We start from the raw sequence: 22,913 nt of genomic DNA, 5'->3' as shown, positions 1-22,913 counted from the left end.
ACCTCTACGCTATATTAGCTTATCGAAGGTGAACTACACAGAATAAGTTGTATTGCTTTAAGCCTTCTAAGGCTCCAACATCTTTCCCATTTTGCCGACATTATGTGAATGCAGCGTGAAACACCTGAGCCTCCAGCTGGGAATATCGGTTGTGCTGCATTGTGGGTAATGTAGGAGTAGCTTTTGACAAGGAAGAAAATAGAAATTAAAAAAAGACAATATTTCTAGTTGTGCCGCACTGATTTTGATCATCATAATGTCGTAGAAGTGCAATGCCAAATCTGCGGAGTTATAAAAGCTACAGTATGTTAACAATTTGAGAAACGCCTCGACGGAGTTCACCCTAAACATTTTTCCTCTGTCATGAAGTCTAAAGACTGAGAAACTTCCAGCATCAGACATCTTTGTCTCGGAGCTTTGAGAGAGATTAAGGCAACAAAGATCCCCTGCAGTTAAAAATAAACTAAGATAAAAAAGTCTTTTCACCAAACAGACAGAATTACAGGAAATCAGAAGGCTGCGTTTCTAACTTTCACTGTTGTGTTACAAACAGTTCAAAAGCACCTTGTTCAGTTGGGTCACTGTTGACTGAGATTGTTAATGTTCATCCAGCAGGTTTAACATCAACAGTCCCCTTTGTTTGTTGGTACTGATCAATGTAGAAGCCTGAAAAGATTCTGTAACAATTCTGTTTATCGATGGATCATTTACAGCTCTTTCAAACGAGTGAAGGTTTGCAGGTTTTCTCCGTCTTCTGTGATAATAAATTGAGTAACTGTGGGTTCTGGAAAGTTGGTTGAAGAAAATAAGCAAATTAAAGACATCACGTCGGGCTATGAGAGCATGTGATGGGAATTTTCCAGTATTTCATGACATCCGTTGTACGAACAACTAATCAATAGACTGAGAAAATGACAGCCTGATTAACTGATGATTAAAATAAGCTGCAACCTCTATACAAACGTTACAAAATGTCTTTGTGTGTGCATATAGGAAATAAAGTGTATTTTTGAGGTGTTTCATGCCTTAAAAAAACAATGAGGAGTCTTAATTCGAAATTTGATGTTGAAATCAGAAGTACAATAAGAGACAAGAGAGAGTATTTCCCAACAGTTTGATATAATTTCCTGTTTCCTAAACTAATCAAGAGTTCAATAAACACAGAGGATTAGCGAGCTGCGAGTGTGAGTCATGGGTTGATATTTTCCACCCGACCGGAGAACACGTGGTTCGTTATTAGATGTTTTCACTGTGGACCTTTAAGCCTGTTAATAAGAGTGTTAATAAAACTGAGGCGTCAACACTTTTATTAGTTTGCAAGTTTAGAAGCAAAACGAACCTCATTAACTTTGCTCAAATGAGCATTTAAGTTCATTATCCGATAGTAGACCACATGTGCTAATCTACAAATCCAAAGGTTATTAGACACTGAAGTGATTGCTACTATTAGAGTATAACAATCAATCTTATGTTCACATTGGCAGTGCAGCAGAGTGATATACTGAATGATACAGACCAAGAGCTGCACATCAGAGGACTCTGCTGCCCTCTGCTGGAATAATGTAGAAATAATAACTCAAGATAGAGATGGAACGAGGGAAATACTTTTTAGCTCAAAAAGCAGGAAAATATATAAAAGAAAAGAAATAAAACCATATTCTGATAGAACTCATGTTAAGAACTTTACTTCTTATGTCTGTAGGGAGGATCTCCACCTCACCATGTGTGTTGATTATAGAAGAAACAAGAAATAATCTAAAAAAAAAAAAAGGTGCAAAACTAATTAAATCTGTCTTTAACAGATAAAAATGAAGCTCCCAGATGACAGGCAGTTGGGAGGGCAGATTTCCTCTTCTGCTCTGCTTCTCTCTGTTAATACAGAACAGACTGCAGGTCTGTCATTAACTTCCTGTTCTCCTGCAGCAGCTTATATGCATTTAATACAGTTGACGGGTTTGATATGTGCCAAGGGAGTGCACGAGTGCTGTTGTAAATACATTAACCCACCTGATTTCTGCAAGCACCAGCAATTTTTCCTCAATCTCCCCACAGTCACGCACAGGCCCTTGTGCTTCCCGCTTGTTGGCTGCATACTAGGACCGAATATCAAACGCCACTGTGGTGCTAAATAATTCAAATAGCAAACCTTTATTATTCTGGGGTAATGTCTTTTCTTCCTCCCGCTCAGGACTACTCATGAGATTACAGGGGAAAGTGGCAAAATACTAAGATTAGAAAGTGAAGATTAGATCGAGAAGTGACCTTGAACAATACAGGAACCAAAAAATGTTGTGACAAACAAATACTGAAACCTGAGCTAAACAAGAACATTTCATTAAAACCATTAATAATGCAAGAGCATCCTCCTGTCTCTATTGCTGGCTGCACGCTAAGAATGCATATCAAATACCATGTTTAAAGCCGTCTTGACCGGAAACCTTCAGTTAAGTCTATCTGCATTGTGTTTCTCTACCACAAGATGGCAAAATAACCATCCCACCAGAGCCACCTTCACCCTGCTGAACATTACACATTAGACAAACCATCATCCCATAAAACAAAACCGGTCTCTGTCCTTCATCTAAACATCACCTTTAGCGTGCAGATGTTTAAGACAATCAAGTCTCTCTACTCCTCCTCAGCCCTCCCATCTCCTCCACAGCAGGACAAAACTTTCAATCACTCTGACTGGACAGGGAGTAATCAGACGGGTGACGGCGCTGAATCTCATTAAAAGATGAGTAAACGTCAGTGTGGAGCTGGAGTAATGCTCCTTGGCAATCTGCTCTGCATCTCGTCCGTCTCTCTGCCCTTCTTCTTCAAAAGCCAGTCAGAGCATCTTTGAAGGCTCTAATGAAATCTGGTTCAAGCTGCGGGGCAGAGACGAGAAGCAGGCAGGAGGACGGCAGAGCAAAGATGCGGAGTGGCAAAGACGTCTAAATTTAAATGTGCCTTTGTAAAATGAGAAGTCTACTTTTCTTTTTTTTTTTTAGAAATGATGCACAGATTTTCCATTTTGTGGTGACACTTGATGATATGGTACTGTGTGTTTTGGAAAGAAGACTTTCACTTTCGACATGTTAAGAAAGTTTCAGGACTGATTTTTTTAAATTAAAAATTAAAATTAAAAAACATGTTTTCGTTCTTTGTGAGATCTCAGCATACCTAAACAAGTTGGTGTAATTTTTGCTAATGTAACTGTAGCTACACACTAAATGACAGTATGAAGAACAGATGAAGCACAGATTGATGGTAAAAGAGGAGCTGAAAACATCCCCATTATACAGAAGCCTACGACTGATTCTGATTGCCTCATTCAAGACTACAGATTTAATTACAATATGAGACTTAAGTATAGGGCTTGGGGATTCTTTGGATATATAATACGTGCTATTTTGTGGTGCAGTTAAACCTGCATACATTTATTTTCTTTGCCATGTAGGGGGAGCAGAAAAATCTAAAAACAACAACTGAAAGTTCTGAAAGTTGATACGATGACAAACACGGGGCAACACCCACACTGAGTTGTGTTTCTGGCTATATGATGACATTTAACTTCAATATTCACACTCCTTTAAGCTCTATTTTGGTCTCCACCACCTCTGATGGGAAATATTTGTCTCATTAGCTTCTAAAGGCTCCGCCAATTTCATCATCTGGCCGCTAACTTTGCTCTCAGCTAGCTTCAGGGCAGTTACTGTACAGTGGCTTCATTAGAGCTTTTGTGTTGAAAACAGCTGCCTGTTGTGGTTAGAAATCAGGTTGGTGAGAGTGACCCAAAGCAGTAAAGCTCTGTGGGTTCATTACCACAAGGTCACCTTTTACATTGAACATAGTCTGTGTTTCTGTTATTACCAAAATATTGTTAAATGCAGCTGTAATTTTTCCTGTCAGTTAAAATTTGTGCTGATTAGGCTTAATTTTGAAGGATTTGTGCCTAAGTCTTTTTGTTGTGGCTGCTGGTGTAACACAAGCACAATGTTTTTTGTGTTAATTTAAACGTTTTGTGACCCTAATGGGTCTCTGTAGAAATATGATCAAATCATGCAAGTACCAGATGGTAATTTTTTATAGTTTCCTCAATCTCTGTGTCTTATTTTACGACAGGCCTGACTTGACATTACTCATTAGTTGAGCACAGTGTCCTCATATACTGACATAGTGACAGTGGCAGATATGTCAGTGCAGATGGTTGGCTGAGGCCCCCTGAATCATAACTGCCATAATACTGTCTGAAATGACTTTAAAAGGTACCAAATCACCATTATGAGTTGCCCTCCCTTCTCTGCTCTTAATCGTGCACCATGAAGTATGTTGAACAGCTTGACAATTAGCTGTAAATGGGTTGACACTGCAATGCAGTAACAGCTATTTGACACTCATATGTCAACAGAAAATGATCATTAACGTTGCAGATTTACATCTCAGTGCCTCTACATTAGACTGCTGCCGGCACAGTTAAGTCCCTCGTGGCAGTGAGGTGGTGATTCACTGCTCACAACAAAGGTAAAATGTCTTTTTCTGGTTCCTGTACCTTGTTTGGTGGTTGGATATAAACGAATGCCAACCCTTCATAAGATCTGAGTTGAGTATGAGTGTTTAACAGGTGGTTACCTCAATGTTTAACAACAGAGAATAATGTGATTGATGTACCACGGGGGTTACATGGGATCATCAATCTGAAGAAGTCACCTCGGGCTTTGGGAAGTTATAGCAGGCATTTTCCACTTATTTCTGGCATTTGTTAGACAAAACAATTCATTGGTCAATCATAAAAATAATTATAGAATGATAAAATGATTCTTTGCTGAAGCCCAGGACATTTTGACAAGATCTTTTATGGCCCCTATTAAAGTATAACTGTATTGTTAAACCTTTAATGCTGCTGTTTTAGAGGTTTACGTTTGCCAGGAAAGTTTCCAGGACACTGCACCATCAAAAAAAACCATGCTTTTCAACAAGCACGTCTTGTAAATTTAATTTATGAAGCAGTTTAAATGGATTAGAATAAATAACAAGCCCTTTCTTTAGGGTGGCATCACCCTTCTTGTCCTTTGAAGTAAATAAACAGCACTTTAACTAAATCACAGAGATGTCTGTTTTCCATTTATCACAGGAAGCGAAGCACCAATGTTTCGCCATCTAAGCCTCATACTTTCACCCGCCCTGCTTTCTCTCCAACCAACTGCCACACATTTACGTCAGTGTCACCTGGCCTCTATTTCCTGTCACTGATGCAGGGTGGTCCAGACAGTCTGCCTCTCTGCAGCAGGCAGGACGTCATGAAGGCCTCTCTTGGGATCAGCTCAGTTCCAGCTCTATACTATGTGACCCACTTATTTGACAGCAGCTCTGTTAAAACTTTCAGAGGCGTGCTTCCCTTGTTGAGAAACAAAGGCAAACATGAGAGAACAAAGTGAGGCAGAAATCGCCTCAACATCATCACAGATGTGTCTGAGTCTACTGGCACACTGACAAAGTTTGGGAATTAGCAATGAATGAGAGGTTTATTTCATTCAGAAAAAGGAGGTGAAATGTTCACTTTGACGGACTGTCTTTTTCAAGGAAGCATATTTCAGGTCATTTGAACTATTGCTACCAGGAAAATAAGAAATCAGTATATAAATGTACCTTGAAAAATGTTATGCAGTAAGCAAACCATGCATAATATGCCTAATTTTGTTGATTGAGGAAAACCATCAGTATGTTTAACAAGGCTAACACTGAGAAACAAAACATTTCCCTGTATGATTAAACGTTCTTGGTGTCCGTGGTTTGATTACAGCCTTTGCTCATACTGGCCTGTATCTGCAATGTCACCTAATTATGACAAAACACAGCAAAAATAATCTCCCTTCCCCACACAGAGTAAATGTAAAATGGTTTTCTTTACAAGCATCCAACCAACCTGTGTCTGACGGGTCAGAAAAAAAACCTGACCTGTTAAAAATCACAGCAGGCATTATCTCAGTCTATATATCTCCTAGATTCGTTGTGCAGCCTCACAGTGGGCTGAGTCCCACATCTGAGAGACCATAAACTTAGATCTCTAACAGGCCGAGACAACACAGGAAGAACAAGGTGATATTTCACAATGTGATATAATGTTTCTCACCTCAGCACCATGGGACAGACTCCTTTTCCTGAGGGCCGGGGAGGGCTCGGCTGATCGTAGAGGAGTCAGACCTCCGTTCTTCAACAGCTCCCCTGAGGGCGACTTTGGTACAGTCCACACAGGAACACCATCTGAAAAATGACAAGGCAGCGTCAGGGCCGACTGCCGGCTTTCAGTCAATAACAGTGAGGAGATACTTGGGATTCAGTACTATAGGATTAGTACTGTTGATTTGTGTGTATTAATGATTGGTTTGGGGTTGGATGAAATTGACCAGAAGAATCAAGAAGGGGGACTAATGAGAAAACTCATATCACACTCCTATATCTTATTCATTTCCCACATTCAATATTAAGGCTCTCATAAATGGTGCCTGATTATGACTTGACATCAGGAAATTGTGTGTATGCTTGTGCATGTCTGTTTGAATTTAATATTTGCTATATCCTGCCCTGTTGTATTCACTCAGGTCAGATATACAGCACTGATAAGGATAATGATTCATTCACCCTGGCCAAAGACAATTACATGTTGAGCAGAAATATAATACATTTACATCCTGCACACTATAACTGAGCCTTTTCATGCCAGTTACTGCAGTCGCATAAGGCATTTAAAAATCAATATATAATCTGAGCACTCAACCTCTCCCCTCTTCACCTACAGGGCATGAACTGTCAGAGGTGATGATTCAACTTAATGGGTTTTTTCAGGCAGTGCTGTTAAGCAAAATCCTTCTAAATGTCTCTCAGTTAGTGTTGTGGCAGTTACATTTGACAACATTTGCTCTTTGCTTGTGCTGTTTTTCTCTGTTTGGAATATAACATTATGAGATTTTTGAGCTGAGATTTTTTATTTTTGAGCTTCCAGTGCTTACGTTACAAAGGTTTGTGACGAATGCACCAACAACACCACGAGTTTAAAAGTCTGCACAGGTCCGAAAAGACAGACCCAAATCCTGATGGCCCTGGGAAATCCGTTGCAATAGTTGCAGACAGCTGCATTTCTCATGTGATCAGCGTTGATCACAGGTCTTCTTGGATCCATTAGGATAGAACACATAATGATAAACAGATCCAGGATCCGTGGTAATATAATGGGACCAGAACCAAGGATCTAAGAGGTCGGGTCTTGGAATCTTGGGTCCATGCAGACCAGTGAAGACCAATACTACAGCCACACTAGCAGCTCTGTGAGCATGCTAACACGCTCATGGGGGCAATGATAACATCCTATGTTAAGCAGCGATAATGTTTACCATGTCCACCATCTTAGTTTAAAATTTGCTGATTAGTACCAGCTGAGGCTGATGGGAATGTCTGTTTTGCAGGAATTTGGTCATAAACCACAGTATTGAGAGAAAACTTTAACTTGCTTGTGGCACTAGAGGAAAAGTCAGTAGATGACCAAGTCAAGCCTCTATAGGATTTCATTCTTGTCAAAAGAGACAAGACCGACACATGCCGCTAGCATGGCTAAAAATTCAGGCAGCTACACCAGTACTACAGTATTGCATTGAAAAAAATGGTATTGAACTGTGTACATCCTGTATTGTTTTACAGAATTACAAATTAAAGTTTCTGAATGTCAATTTGATTTTTTTTTTGTGTGATTTTAAAAACATTTGTCATGTTGTGATGCACAGACTCATGCCAAACAGAGAAAAACTACATTACTTAAGAAGAACCGATACTTAGTGGATATCTGCTTAACAGCCTGAAAAATTCAGTCTCTGACTCTGACAGCCTTTTAACATGCTCACCTATCAGAAAACCAAGCTGCAAATTTCCTCGTTTAAAACCTTCTTATGTACATCACAGTAGTAGATCCCATTTCAAAGTACTGTTAATGGAGCAATGGAGGCGCTTCTCATCTCCAGTCCCAACACTCAAATTGGGTCAAAAGTCTAATGCACCAAGAGGCCGTTCTTTGATGCCCATTAGTGAGAAGCAAGCTGTGCTGATACAAGTCGACATACTGGTGAGCCTGAGGCGAATTGGTCTCGACAAAATGTGCTGAAATAGCCCTCAGGCCAGGCCTCTGCTTTGGTCAGCTGACAGCTTGACTGACAGGAACCTGAAATATATTCGCAAACCTCCTCCAATGATACTGGACTCGTACACAGTGGAGACATGAGCAGGGGTGGCTCTGCCTGAAGGCAAGTGAGAAGTGAGTTGTAAATATAGTGAAATTGAATTTTCTGAAAAGGTTATTCTCAAGACATTTGGAGGTTGATAGGTTCCTAAGTGTTCATTTCAAGACAGAGTTTCAGGGGAAACTCTTCTGGGAATAGTTCATGCGTTTATGCTGGTAATAATGATTTTTCACAAGTAGCTGGTTTACAAACACAATTTTTTGACAGCTACATCTACTTTGATACTTTCTCTGAGATGTCACAATGGAGCACCAGAAGTAGAAACACTCTGTGAGCAGGGGGATGTCTGGACCATTGGATAGAAGCATGCAAGTAAATCAAAAGGCTGTCGCAGATCAAACAGTGGAGAGACAAACATTCATGCAGTAGGTGTTTCCAATGGCATTTACCTTCCATTTCTGGGCTGTGACATCGATTCAGATTTTATGATGCTTTCACATCCAACTCTTAGCCTACAACACCTTCCTCTTGTCCCTTTTATTTTGTTTAAAATGCTCGATTCTCTGTTCCTGTCTTAATGTTAAGCTGCAAGGGAACTAGTTTGCAAAGTAAATTTCCTTTATGGATTTTCATTTCCTTAAAGGAAAATGTTCTGCGTGTGTGAGTGAAAGAGGCAGAAGGGTGGGCTTCAAGCTCTTTATGGCTGTGACAAAGGGGAGGGGAAGGAGGGATCCGAAAAGAGCTAGAGCGAGCAGCAAAGATCCTCCATGACATCAGCTGATAATATGCTGTTTGGTTTGTGACTGGCAGGTTTTTGGTGGGAGTTAACAAAGATCCTTGGCTGTCTTTGTGATTACTAGAGCTGACTCAAACAATCTGCTCTGGTTTTGTCATAATAGGAGCCTGGAGGGACTAACGTGCCAGCCAAACTCAGTCCGACCTCATGCTCGGCTCTCTACCAAAGAGTTATCTTGCCCATGCAGTGGCAAAGCTTTCCATGTGGGCAAAACAAAACCATTCAACCAACCAACCGACCAGCCAGACACTCTTTTTATCAGCTGCATCTAATCTGGATGCTGCCCATGCCGGTGAACCACACTACCCGTCACTCGGCAAAGCCGAGGATCCTAACAAAAGACTCCTCACTGAGGTGTGGGGGGTACATGCCGGAAGCGGGGAGCAGCTGGACCCCCACAGGACTTATCAGCCAGGCAGCGGAAGGAAAGAGGTTTGTACTTGCGGCCCGGTGGTCCCACTCCACACCACCCCCTGTCTGATGAACAGGTACAGGGCAGGGTGACTGTTGGCGCAAAGAGAAGACCAACACACTGTGAGGACTGGCAGATTGGCTGAGATCCAGCACCCACCCAAACCCAGACCACCAAAGTCATGGATAAAGGTTCACCAAAACTTCTTCACTCAAATACTCCACCAAAAACATGCACCTGTAGGGCTTAAAAGACGGCAGCTGTCGGCAGTTTGGATTCACAGCAGTTACAATAGATTCCAAAGGGGACCAAGAAGTCACAACAAAAACATGCAACAAAATCATCCATCCAATCATTTTCCACTGCTTATTCCAGGTTCGTGCACAGTTGTATAGTTGTAGCTCTTCCTTGGTGATCCCAAGTTGTTCCCATTCTCATTTCAGCATCTCCAGGGTCTGATGCATAGAGTACCTCAACAGAGGGGTGTCCAGGAGGCAAATGACGCCTTTCAAAGCGAAGGTGCAGTGGTGCTACACAGTTCCTTGTGGATGTTGGACCTCCCCAACCTATCTCTAAAAGGTGTGTTCAGAAAGTGAGGTGAATTTTAGAGGCAGCACGAATGCATACAAGGTCAAAGGAAAGACCAGAGAGTGAGATAGATGCAATTAGCATGAGGCAGAGCGAATTGAGGTGAAGTTGCATCCATGCAAGTCCCAGGGATTAACAAGTATGCATGACTGCTTGGGGTGAATCAGCACAAACTACAATTAAGGTCCAGTGGTCAAGGTCACTTTCTGTCTGAATACACCTTCAGAATGAGCCCAGTTACCTTGAAAAGGAAATTCATTTTGGCTGCTTGTATCTGTGATTTAATTTTTTCAGTCATTAACCTCAGGCAACAAGATCAAAAACATCCACAGAAAAATTTGCAAGCATCTACTTCAGCATAATCCAATTGTTCGGTATACTTGCAGCAGAGCTTTAGAGGTATGAGGAGGAAATAGTATGGCATTTAGCATATCTATTTGCCATTTAGTAACATTAAGTACACGTCCATTTTGATCATCTACATGTCCCTGACAGATCCAGCTACTGCATGGAACAGCAGAGATGTGAATTATGCTGCAGGTGTTTCAAAAACGTCTATTTGCCATAAGTTACGGTTGTCCATTGGGAGCCACTGTAACTGCTGTGAATCCAAACTGACTACGACAGACACCTTCCACTAAAGTAGTAGGCAACACATTTTCAGCGTCGCTTCTCAAGCCTATAGGCAGTGAGTGGTTGGTAATCCATAGATTTTCAGTGGAGTATTACTTTAAATCAGCTCTACTCCTCTTTCTTGGTAAAAATATTCATGGTGCGGTTGTTCTGTAGCAACTTGGAGACTAGAAATGGATTCTAAATATTCCACTGTATTTGGGAAAATAGGATTAGCCAAAAGCGTGGTTGATGGATTTGCCATTATCAAAGTCTATTCTTGTTCTATATTTGGGGTCTTTTGTCCACCTTTAAGAAACATTTCCTAATCCTAATCCTAATCCTAATCATTGGTGTTATGCCAATAGAACCACCCTCAGGCTGCAAATGGTTTAAATCGAAAGAACTTTATTGGATCCATTGTGATCTGGCACAGAGAGGGTTAAACATGGCAGAGGTCTGACATTTTAGGCACCAGTGTGGATTCCTTTGGCAAAGACTTAATCCTTTGAGGAGATTTAGAAGTGCATAGTATTAGTCATTAATTTTAGGTTTACTCATTCACACATAAACCCTGCTTTTTCTGACATGCATGGTGGGGGACAGTCTAAAATGCTTTCAGGGATTCTGTAAACAAGACTGACAATAAATTCACGTTCATACACACTTCACATTCAAGCTTGTACTTGGCACTACGATTTTTAGGAAGTATTGGCATTTCAATGTAACTGACGACATTGAAGAGACAGAATAATGAATGGAAAACAACACAGAACAACACCAACAACTACAAACTGTGGCAAAGAAAACATAAATGGAACAAAATAAAACAAACAATTTAACACACAAATGCAACATTCAACAGCATTTACTACAAACATTGAAGTTCATGGTACCCATCAGGCAGGGACAAGAGCCGCAGTCCAGCTGCCCCAGCTGGCCCTTGAAGCTGACACTGGGCTCTGGAGGAGGGGACTGGAAAGACAAGAGGGATGGGGGAGATGGAGGGGTTGGGGGCTCCAGTAGCAGCACTGGAACGGGGCCCGGGGCGGACTCACCGGAGGGGGCTCCGTGGGCAGGGTGGTTGCGCTCGCAGGCCTGAGACTGAGGTGGTGCCTGGCTTTGGCTCTGGGTCTGTTGGAGGATGTTCAAGCACTCTCCCAGGCAGCTGAGTGTGGCGGCCGACGTGGCTTTGAGCAGCAGCAGGTCCTGGTCCAGACAGGAGAGCGGGCCTCTGGTGGGAAGAGAGTCAATGGACTGCACCAGGTTCTTCTGTTGGCCCTCTGCTTGGGACATCACCTGGTGGACAACAGCGACGCACACCATTAAAATACATCAGTCACATTACTCAAGTGAGTCAATGAGCCATGTAAAGACACATGATGTTCATGTTGTTATTCACATAATATGGTATAAATTACTTACAGGTAGCTTTGTGGATGCAGAAGTATATCAGTCTTACCAGAAAGTATTTTTAGCCACAGTGCAACATTAAAAACAGTCCTGCTCACTGGATGCTTAGAAAATCACTATCATCATCAGACAGTAATTTACAGATTAGCATTTAATGTGATAGAAACTAAAGAAACTATTAATCTATCTCTGTGTACATCGGCAGGAAAAAACCCTTAAATACATACTGTTCATCCTATTACATTTGCTTTTTCCATTTCTGTCTATTTTCAATGATTCCCTTTAAGGAGGAAGGGCCTCAATGGTTGGAATAACATGTATTTGCCTTTAAAGAATGAGTCTGGTGATCTTGTGAAAGGACAGACACCAACAATGATACAGTTTATTCCTCTGTAGCACAGACCCTCATTGTTGTAGGGAAACAGTGAGCCACACAGCGGGCCTCTGTGACATGTTCCTTCATTGCGATGAACATGTGCATAGTAGTTTATTATGAGAAAATCCTACATTATAAATACTCATCAGTGCACCAGATGTGTATTAATCCGCAGCTGAAAATAGTCCCCACAAATGCCCCATTCACTCCTCTTTTAGTGGAAAAACTAATAACTACAGTGACCAGCTTTTTTAAGATGATGAAACTACAAACATGTTTTTAAAAACCTGTGTCTTCAATAGGAACCAGGCTGAGAGCCACAGAGTATTGAGAGATGGACTAACACATGGCTGACTTTGGTCTCTTCATTGGATTTGTTCACACAGAATAACTCCAGCTTCGTGCCTAAACGTCCACTTTCACTGTTGACTCCTGAATTGTGGACCTAATTAGTAGTAACACTGGCATTTTCTCGTAATAAGATGTTCATCAAATCCATGGCAATAACATTAGCAAACTTCTGTTTACATTTTAGAAAATAGCACACAATGTCTTTGACATTTTGAATTACTCTTCTGAGAATGTAGTAGAAACAAATGTGCATTTGACACTAAACCTTCCACCATCTCATACATCTATACTTTATCTTAGTTGTGCGTAGGAAGTGATACAACTTAGCATTAATTCTAGTGGTGACACTTCAGTCTCGACTACAGGCAACAGCTGATCCACACAACCACCAGCTCCAAGACGGCAGCACTAAAAACAGAAACTGCTAAGACTCAGAAGAAACAGAAGAAGTTCTTCCAAGTGCTCCTACAGACACAAAGAGCATTTCTTACTGAGAATTATTTCTGTATGACTCACCTATCAGAGTCTAAATGTATCACAAAAGGATGAAGACAAAGTCAGTTCTCGCTTGCGGGTAATAAGCTTCTCTTGAGGCTAATGAATCTGGGTTGTTTATCAGTCTGGAAATGTTGTATTCATTAATATTATATGGCTTCACACACTCGTCCTCCATATGCACTTCAATAGCACATCTGTCTCCCTGAATCACTACATAGAGCTTTTTTAGAGTCACTGAGATCTGATGTGCTGGGTTATATACAGCACTGACATTCATGTAAAGAAGTTTTACTTTAAAAAGCACAGAGCTCATCCAATTATTCAGCTTCTTACTCAATACCTCAGGCAGATGGAGCTCAAATTTTTGTCTCCACAGCTTGTTATAAATAGATTCTTAGTGTTCAGCATGCTGATATCATATCATTTTCTCAGTGCCCTTCAAATGATCAGAACTTGCCGTTTCACTTCACACAGGCGTTTTATTTGTTGGTGATAAAACAAAACAAGACAGATGTTTCCCCATTCATGATGGGAATCATTTAAACACTCTTTATAAGCCGATAAAGAGCTGGATTTATTTATTGTTGCCATTTTGGTGACAATAATATTAATATTAAAAAAAAACCAGAGAATATGGATATATAGATGGATATCACAGAAGTGGATTATGCCACAGCTGTTTAGATACTTTTTCTGTCATGAAAACTGGTGAAAAATAAAATTCATAACATGGCCTGACCAATACTGGATTTTTGAGACATATTAGAGAGCGTTTAAAAAAAAATAAATAAATAAAACGCACGCACACATGAAGCAGTGAAAAAATAAAGCCAGTGCTCTCTGTCTATTGCCATTTCACTACAGCAGTTTCTTGTTACTTTACAGCCAACGTATGGTAGTGATAATTAGATGCTGAGATTTTGTGTTGAACTAATACAGGCTGAGGTGACAGATCCACTGAGTCGAGTCATGCCGTCTTACAGACATAGTCATACATCTTATCAGCCCTAATTTGTGGTTCTGTATCTGCCGTGTATCCAGGCTGGACAGTTTTGGTGTTTTTGTTCAGAAGAAAACTACAGTCATTTTAACAACCACCTGTTATGTCTACAGGAGAGTGTTTCATACTAAATAGCTAGAGTTTTAGGTAAGTATTGCTTTATGAGGACATGTATCCATGTATCGATACTGAAGTTATGATATAACTATGGTAAAGCTGCACAACTGTCAATATCATTAATTTTAAGTATACATCATGAAAATGTAGGCAGAAAAGTAGAGATTTAGAAGAAGAATACAGCATCTATAGTGCACGGGTGACAACAGAAATCAGCGCTGCCTCTGGGTCTAAATTCACTGAAGGCACCTTTAGCAGATGGTAATGCAAATTGGTGAGACAATGTGTTGCTATGCAACCACAAGTTGATCTAAAAAGTCATACTGTGCTCAAAAATAAGTTTTATGGTGATTAGTAAAATGCAGCCAACTTTTATGTCAGGAAAACATTTTTACATAAAAACACCTGTGGTGTCTTTTGTTTCACAAAAGCACAAATAACAGGTAAGGAAGATATGAGATAAATTAGTAATTTAAAGGAAAATAGGGAGCCAACTATAAAATAAGATATCATCTTATAATACCTGACTGGATAAAGACACACACGCACCTAAAAGGCCCTTATTGGAAAACTGTCAGCAGGTGAACATCATAAAGACAGTCTGGCCCCATGTGGTAGATAAGAGACAGAGAGACAATAGACACATTGAAAAAACAAGAACTAATCTCTCCCTTATATTCCAACACAAACTAGCTCATAAATGCGACTACAAATAGACATTTATATACATATACTGCATATGGACAAAAACTAAACTTGAGTTTTTAAATGACACTGCTCTCTGTACAGTATGTGAATTGTTTATCAGCAGGTTACACTGTTAGACATGAACATGAAAAGTGCATAAAACTGAAGCAGACCTCTGCTACAAAGCTAAGCCTTGCAGTAATGGCAGCTTCCCCCACCACACACACATACACCTCTCTCTGGAGCCAACAGGACCAGTGATGCTTCCAGAAATAGCCTAACCCCAGTGATCCAGCTCTGCCGCAGCAGTGCGAGTGCCCAGTGGTGCTGCTGCACTGAGACTCGAGGCATTTGATGAGTTCACATCAGCTGTGACAAGCTGGCTGAGGAAAGACGGTAATGTGCACTGACTCCTACCGTCACACATTCAGAGGAAAGACAAATGCATGCATGGATGAACAGATGGATGGGAGGTGACAGCATGACGGTGGCCTGAACATTCAACCCAAGACCTCACAAATATAACGGCTCTTCAAAAGTATTTATTTAGTCTATCAAACAACACACTATCCATAATATAAAGCACATATATTTAGAAATAAAACATACACACAGAGAAGGATGTTATACTTTTTGTAGGGTAAAGCCACCATCATGTCATATCAGAGTTATAATCGTAACCAGCTTCCAATGTGTAAATAACGTTCATGTCGACATCTTAGTTGCAATAACGACTGGTGAGACTGTTCTGAAAGTTACGATTCATCCAACTTCACATTTAATGATATGAAATTAACTGACGACCAAACAAACATGGGGTAAAGTCTGTCATTCAATATAATTAAACCCTAATTTAATCAATGTAGCGCTGTATTGTCTCTTCACATTGTTTTTACCCTTAACAGCTAACTCTACAGTCATACAACCATTTTCAGTTGTCAGCTTCTGTGAATCCAAGTCCTAAACATGGAAATCTTTCCCATCTCTACCATCCATCACATATGAAATGAACACAGCATTACTTTAATAATAAGACAATAGATGCAGAAGACTCTGGAAAAAACTGCAAAAAGCTGAATGTGGCTCAACTTCTGCCACAGCAGAGCAAATCGTTTCATCCGTCTACATGGCGGATAAAAAAAAAAATGTTGCTATGGTAACTTTCCAGTATTGCAATATGTTGTGTTATAGAGTTATAAACCTCTGCTTGTTTTGGAGTCTGTTTGAAGGCTTTTAAACTCATTGATGTGATTGCATTTTCATTTTTGTCATAGGCACATCAGGTTCAGCTTACTTGTCACAAAGAGAACTATTAAGCCTGAGAAAACAGTTATGTAATATCTTCTGAGGCTCTATAGGGTGCTTGAAAGTTTGAAAAACAACCCTTATGATGTCATGAGGCTTATTTCAACTTATTTGGGATTGGAGATGACTTTTTTTTTTTTGTTGCAGAAAGCCTGTGATACAAACTTCAGTCATGAAGTATGAAAAGCATGAGCATTTACCAGGTGAGCAGAGCCTTGAGCCAGGTGGGTGATGGACACTTTAATCCTATTACACAGCAACAATCATTCATTTTCTTTAGACCCCCAACTCTGATGTGCTTAGTGAGTGATGCTGTTGTATCCATCTGTATCTGGGTGGGTATAGGCGTTACTGGAAGCAACCGAGTGGTGTTTGAGGATATTATCAGCGATGGTGGCCAGAGAATAAGTAGGATGTACAACACAACATTCCCGGTGATGCTGTCGGACCATAAATCCACTGATAATCAGCACGCAGCAGCTTTCTGGTCTCTTCTGTGCGCAGTAGTGTATAAATCACAGGGCGAGCACGCTCCTCTACTGTCGACTCCAGCACACCGCGGCCCTGTGCCAAACCCGTCAAACAAGTTTATGGGTCTGTGATGAATAACGGAAGGAGAACAACAAACGACGTGAGGAGGGAGGGAAGCTGGTTGGAGGCAGAGAGAGAATAGTGGATGTGAGGAGAGATGAAGACTGAAGCTAAATGATGGCAGATATGAATCAGGTCACAGGAAGCAGCAGTGTGAAGCTGAACAGAAAACGAATCACGTATCACAGAGGGCTTTGTTTTTTTTCCTTCTGTGGAGAAAGCACAAACACCAAAGGAGTGTTTGTTTTGCTTAATGATCACACCATCTGCTCCGTATTTACTCAAACTGTCCCAGGTTCACTTGAGGAGACAGACTCTGCTCCTGAGAGGTGAGAAATTAGTCTCCACTCTCCACTCATAGCTAGTTGCTCTTTTTCTGTCACAGAGTGAATCACTTTGACGGGATATTCTTAGCGAGAAGAAGCCTACGCACAGCATGGCGTTATCTGAATGGGGAATTTAACAACTTGAAGCCAGCCAGACCTTCAATAAGCAAGAAGGCATGAAAGAAAGATCTTTGTATGAAATATTGATGCTCCTCCAACAGTGTCGTCAGAGTGACAAGCACAGCAACCAGACGAACCAACTTGGTGAATGCCAAGTTTTTAATACACAGTTTAGCTAATGACTGTGCAGGCTACTCACTCCTGTTTCAGTTTTAGGAGAGGGGACACCGCAGTACAAGTTTCTCAGATCTGACTGCGATGTTTTAAATGCATGGCAGGTAATTCGGCAAGCAGTATTGTTTTGTTTTGGTCCTTTGTGTGTTATAACGCCCTGTTTGGCCGATGCTTTGTCTCAGATTAGGACAGTGAGTGAGAGTCATCGTTGTTATTCTGGTGCGAGGATCAGATAGCTACAGGTGAAAGATCGTCTTCTTCTCCATGTAACCTTCAAATAAGCAGCAAGGTTAAGGATAAACCTACGGGCAACTGGGCAGCTGAAACAATACAGAAAAATAGTCAATCATTCAGCAAAGATGCCAAACAGGCATTTCACTCTCACTTGGATATCCATAAATTTTTAAGACGTCTTGAACTGTTGACAGACAAAACAAGTAACTTAAAAGGCAACCTGTGGAGTGTTTTTACCTCTAGTAGGTCTATGGCGATGTTTATTTATGAGCAGGTCCCTGTTTTCGCTGTCCTCATGCATGTGTATGTGGGTGACTCGATGCACATTCCTATCAATGTTTTTACATTATTCCACTGATCTGGAGGAAAATGATGAATACATGTTTTTGAGCGCCGCAACCCCATGAAATGACTCATTTCACCATCAGGTCCGATAACATTTAGAAAGTCTAGAATAGCCACACGAATTAAATCATTTCATCCCCATTCAAGTTAGTGGAGGGCCAACCGGATCGTGTCAGTGGGATGCAAATCAATTTTTAGGCTTAAAACTATTATCGACTGTTTTTTGAGCACTGGCACAAGCTGTAAATACAACACTGACATATAGCATCACCTATTATCAACTATTACACAGTCACACAGCGACGTTATCACTCATTTGGGGGTGCGTTTGTGTGCATTCACCACATGAATGTGCAATTTTGATCATAGCAACTTTACATAGTCGTCATGCAGAAATGTAACGTACATTTTCCTACTTGTGGAAATCAAATTTCCTTTGCAAACTTGATCTGTTTGGTCCGAGGCACTGATAATATGCATAATAAAACTATTTAAGTACAATTTCAGTTTTTTCAGTTGATGAACTTGCACCAAAACAAGTCGACGGCCAAAACAGGCCAGAAAGTATTTGCGGGGATCAGATATGATTTGTCATGGTGGCCGACGTGACCTCCTGCCTGTCAGCTCCTGTTTTTCTCCTCTGTGCCAGCAGTTTACATGGACAGAAGTGTTTTACATTTAGAAAGCTTCTTGTCTCTCTTTGACCACGTTTTTTTTCCTCCTTCCACACTGTGAAATCATCTTATCTCCATAATTCAACAGCCAGATGCACAGCTGCCTGGCAACGATCCGAAAAGCACATTTCATCTCTAAACAAAGGGGTGAAAGAAAAGGTGCTGCAGCTAATGGCTCTGCAGTTTGCCAGCAAGCCATACAATCATGTCTTCATCATGTCTTTATCATTTTCACTTTGAAAACCCAACTTCAGGCCTAATCTCTTGCAATTAATCACTATAAACCAACCGCAGACAGGCTATTAAGAAGAGACAGGGAAAAAAAAACAATCCTCTCTTAAAAGATAAGCAGGGAGAAGTATATGACTGTGCTGAGTGTATGGAGATGTTGCAGATGAGGAGGAAGTGGTAACCAGAACTGACAGGTCTGGTAACTGAGGCGGAGAGAATTAATGAGGATTTGAACTTCAAGCTAAAACCAAAACTGATTGGCAATTTCAAATGGAGGGATTTGTAATTAACTCAGCGTGTTTGAAGGTATGTAAGTTTAAACTCTTATGGAAATAGCAGGAAAAACTATTCAAATGTATACATTGAGGGAATTGGCAGGGCGACACGGTTTGGATTATTAAATGTTCCATGTGGACGAGCTCGCTGTCACTTTTCCTCGTTCATCACCTTCACCATTTATCTTCTGCGCACACACTGGCATCTCTTATGTTGATTACTGCACACACTCGCCACACGCAGCTGATTCAACAACATACCAGCTCGACCCTCTGTCACCGGCCGTGTTAATCAGTATTGATATATACCATAAAAATGCAAACAAAGCTGAACTTACAGTGAAGACTGAGCACACTGCAGTCACTGTCAAGCCTGCCAGGGAGCCAGAAATATCTGCTGAACTCACTGCACCAGTGTCCCACCTGAGACCAGAGGCCACGCAAAATACAGCACAGCTTGTGGAGCTTGGGCCAAATGATCAGAAAGGACTTAACAGACTTTATTGAACGTACAGCTTTTTCTATGTAAACCAAAGTATTTGTTTGACTCTAATATTTAATGTATATATTCTATTTAAAAAACACGGTTTATTAGAACTTATCTCTTATTCTGTCTATCATCATCTATTGATAATAAAAACACCAAGTTAACTGTCAAGATGAGGGAATGCAGCAAGCAGGCATATGATCATAGAGATTTTAAACACAAGTTGAAGAGTAAAAGCATCAAACAAATTGTCCAAATGTGACTTTCAGTAACTTTGCTAGCTTGTCCACTTGTGCTGCAGGACGTGATTCAGAGTAGAACTTTGAATCTTTGAAAAATTAGGAAAAATGTGAATGTAATCAATGAATAAATGATCAAACGTAAAAATGACTGAAGAAACAAAGTAAAGACTTGTAGCAAGCTAGCCTCCTTTCGAAATATACCCTTGATATGTCCATGAATATTAATAACACCACAACTTATCAATATAATAACTGACCGCTGCTGCAACAGAAAGACAAAGAAACTTTGTACGGAGATATGACCGTTGTAACATTTAAAAAAAAAAATAATCATGAAACAATTTCATCAATCTCACAGCCAGTGTGGACAATATATAAGATAACATGTTTGGCACAGCCAGCAGGAAGCATGCTAGCAGATTAGCTCCTTAGTGTTAAGAAAGCTCAACTGCCCGCTGGTCACGTTTCATCTACCATATTTGTCTTAGTTGTATACAGTTTTTGTGCAATTAAGGATTTTAAGCAGCATTGTTAGCTTGAATTCAACCTGTTTCGTGGTTTGACTGCACACATTTTGGCCTTGTTGGATTTTGTTGCAGCAACATCGTCCTGTTTCCAGACCTCAGCAAACACTTTGGTGAGTACAATATTTTCACTGATAGAAATAACCAACACCACAAAGAAAAAGAAGCAAGTTCCAATAAAACTGAATTCAACTTTCATGTTGTCAAACCCATCCTCACTTGCTTACTTCCTTTCTTTGCAGCCTCTTTTAAAAGACAAAAACATAAAAACATACGCCCACACGTATGCTTTGAAACTCGACTCTCGAGGCCAAGCTTTCAAATGTTGCTCTGCCTTCAATACCCACCTCTTTGACCTCCAGCAGCCGTCCTGGGTACTGACTCTTGGCCCGCCGAGCTGCAGCCGGTGATTTGTGGTGGGTGATGGTGACGATGTTGCTGGGTGAGGCCGTGTGGCTCAGGTGCCTCTGAGAACCCGGGGATGAAGATGGGGTTAGGTGGGGGAGGAGGGAGTAGCTACGGGTCCGACCAGAGGATGAGGAGCCCTGGGGGAAGCAGGGGGTGAGACAGAAAGGGAGAGAGAGAGTTGGTGGGAATTTAAATGTGGAAGGAGTATGATAATGTAAAGGAAGAGACACAGCGAGAGCATGCTCTTTGAAATTACCTCAAATTAAAAAAACAAAAAAACAAAAAAAAAACAAGGAATGCCAGGGATCTACTCTCCAAATCAAATAAACTTTAGCCACAAAAAGGTTCAATATTAGATTTGTACTGAAAAAAATGGCTTTTATGTTTATTGGGTTCTTACTAACAGAGAGGAGAACATCGCTGTGCCTTTGCATTCTACAGTAACAACTCTGCCCTCTTACACTTGAACCATCTCCATTTCTTTAGTACAGGAAGGAATCAAATTATGCTTTAACACGACAGTTATTCTTATGCTAAAGAAATTAGTTAGAATAATCTTAATCTTCAAACTCCATGTAATCTTCCAGTAATCTAAATAAACCACTAAGTCACTAAGCAGCATATGGTAGATATAGCAGTGCAGAAAGACCTCTACTAATATGGCTTCTCTTTTCAAGACAGCAATGTTAATGCTAGCTAATATCTGTGAAGCTGGACGTTACTACACCATTTGGTTTGTGAACTGAATTGTGACGTTCGAGTGAGTTTTGTAAAAAGGTAGTCATCCTTTGTTGTTTTGTTTAGTGGCTCTGTGCGCTGAAGCCAAAGTCACATCACATTCTTCATTTTGATGCCTCCTTTGCTTCCCCTCTGTGATCCTTGTCTCTTCAGTTTGCTGACCTCTGCGCTCACACAGGCAGCGATGCCAGAACAGTATCTCTCTCTTCTGTCTTTGCTCTCCACTAGTTTACAGCAGCACAGCAAAACGAGGCACGAGAGATTTACCCTTTAGAAGAGCGCAGAGGTCTGGTCACTGCAGCAGTGAAAATAAAATAGATCAAATAAACAACTTGCACCTAAGAACCCTGCTCACTTAAGAGGGAAACAACAAGCCTTCGCTATGCGGTAAATCAAACCTACAACTAGCACATATGATGAGGGGATAATTGCCTCTTATTCTGCTCATTTGACTCAGATAAAACTCTACAATCTGACAAAAAGAGATCTCATTAATGTGACTGTAAGTAAATTTTGCTTATGGTGAGATGCATCCAAAACACTAAATAGAGCGAGTTATAGTATAGTAGGCAGGTTCTTGTGTAATCATTTTAACAGAAAATAATCAGCTTACAGGAGGGAACACTGTTTATTGTGTAAAGCTAAGCCACCAACTGTGAGTAAGCAGAAAAGGAACAGCACTGCAGGAGCGCGAACACATATACACATTGAGGTTTTATGCTCCAAAACTGGCACAGAGCCCCGAGCATTTCAGTAAAATGGAACAGAAAGATGATGTCTGACCAAGAAAAAGGGGGGCAAAGGCGGGAGGGATGCAGGAAAGTATCGAGCACAGGTGTGAAGAACATACTAAATATAGAGGTTGTGACGCCTAAATTGGAATCCCATGTGGAAGTGTTTCCCGATATTTGTGACCCTTTAAGACTATAAATGATGCTCCACAGTCTGGACATGAGTGCACTTTTGAAAACTGTTGCACAAAAATAAAACATGATGCATTTCAGTCAGCTGAAAATCGTTCTCTTATGAAGTCATTTCTGTCGAAGATGAGATCCTGAAATAATTTACACTGAAGATAAATATCCTCACTGCACTAGCAGATTGTTTTACTCATTAGGACTTAACTTGCAGGCAAAAATGACTTGTTGAGAAGATTTCAGTAGTGATCTTGTGTCTTTC

At 40.7% G+C, this 22,913-nt stretch overlaps 1 protein-coding gene across 1 annotated transcript in view; it reads right to left on the bottom strand.

Moving 5' to 3' along the window:
- The window catches only part of LOC139215701 (oxysterol-binding protein-related protein 10-like), a 68,891-nt gene that overhangs the window by 17,054 nt on the left and 28,924 nt on the right, over positions 1-22,913 (bottom strand). Inside the window, exons 5-7 of the mRNA XM_070846743.1 lie at positions 20,936-21,133; positions 11,677-11,917; positions 6,116-6,246 (exon numbers count right to left, since the gene is read on the bottom strand). Of these exons, the coding sequence (XP_070702844.1) occupies positions 6,116-6,246; positions 11,677-11,917; positions 20,936-21,133 (570 nt within the window). The remainder of the gene's footprint in view (positions 1-6,115; positions 6,247-11,676; positions 11,918-20,935; positions 21,134-22,913) is intronic.

This window comes from Pempheris klunzingeri, chromosome 16 (assembly GCF_042242105.1).
Source record: "Pempheris klunzingeri isolate RE-2024b chromosome 16, fPemKlu1.hap1, whole genome shotgun sequence".
In the NCBI taxonomy this organism is placed as follows: Eukaryota; Metazoa; Chordata; class Actinopteri; order Acropomatiformes; family Pempheridae; genus Pempheris; species Pempheris klunzingeri.
Note: the sequence above shows the minus strand (reverse complement) of the source record. Positions and strands in the feature narration are given on the sequence as shown.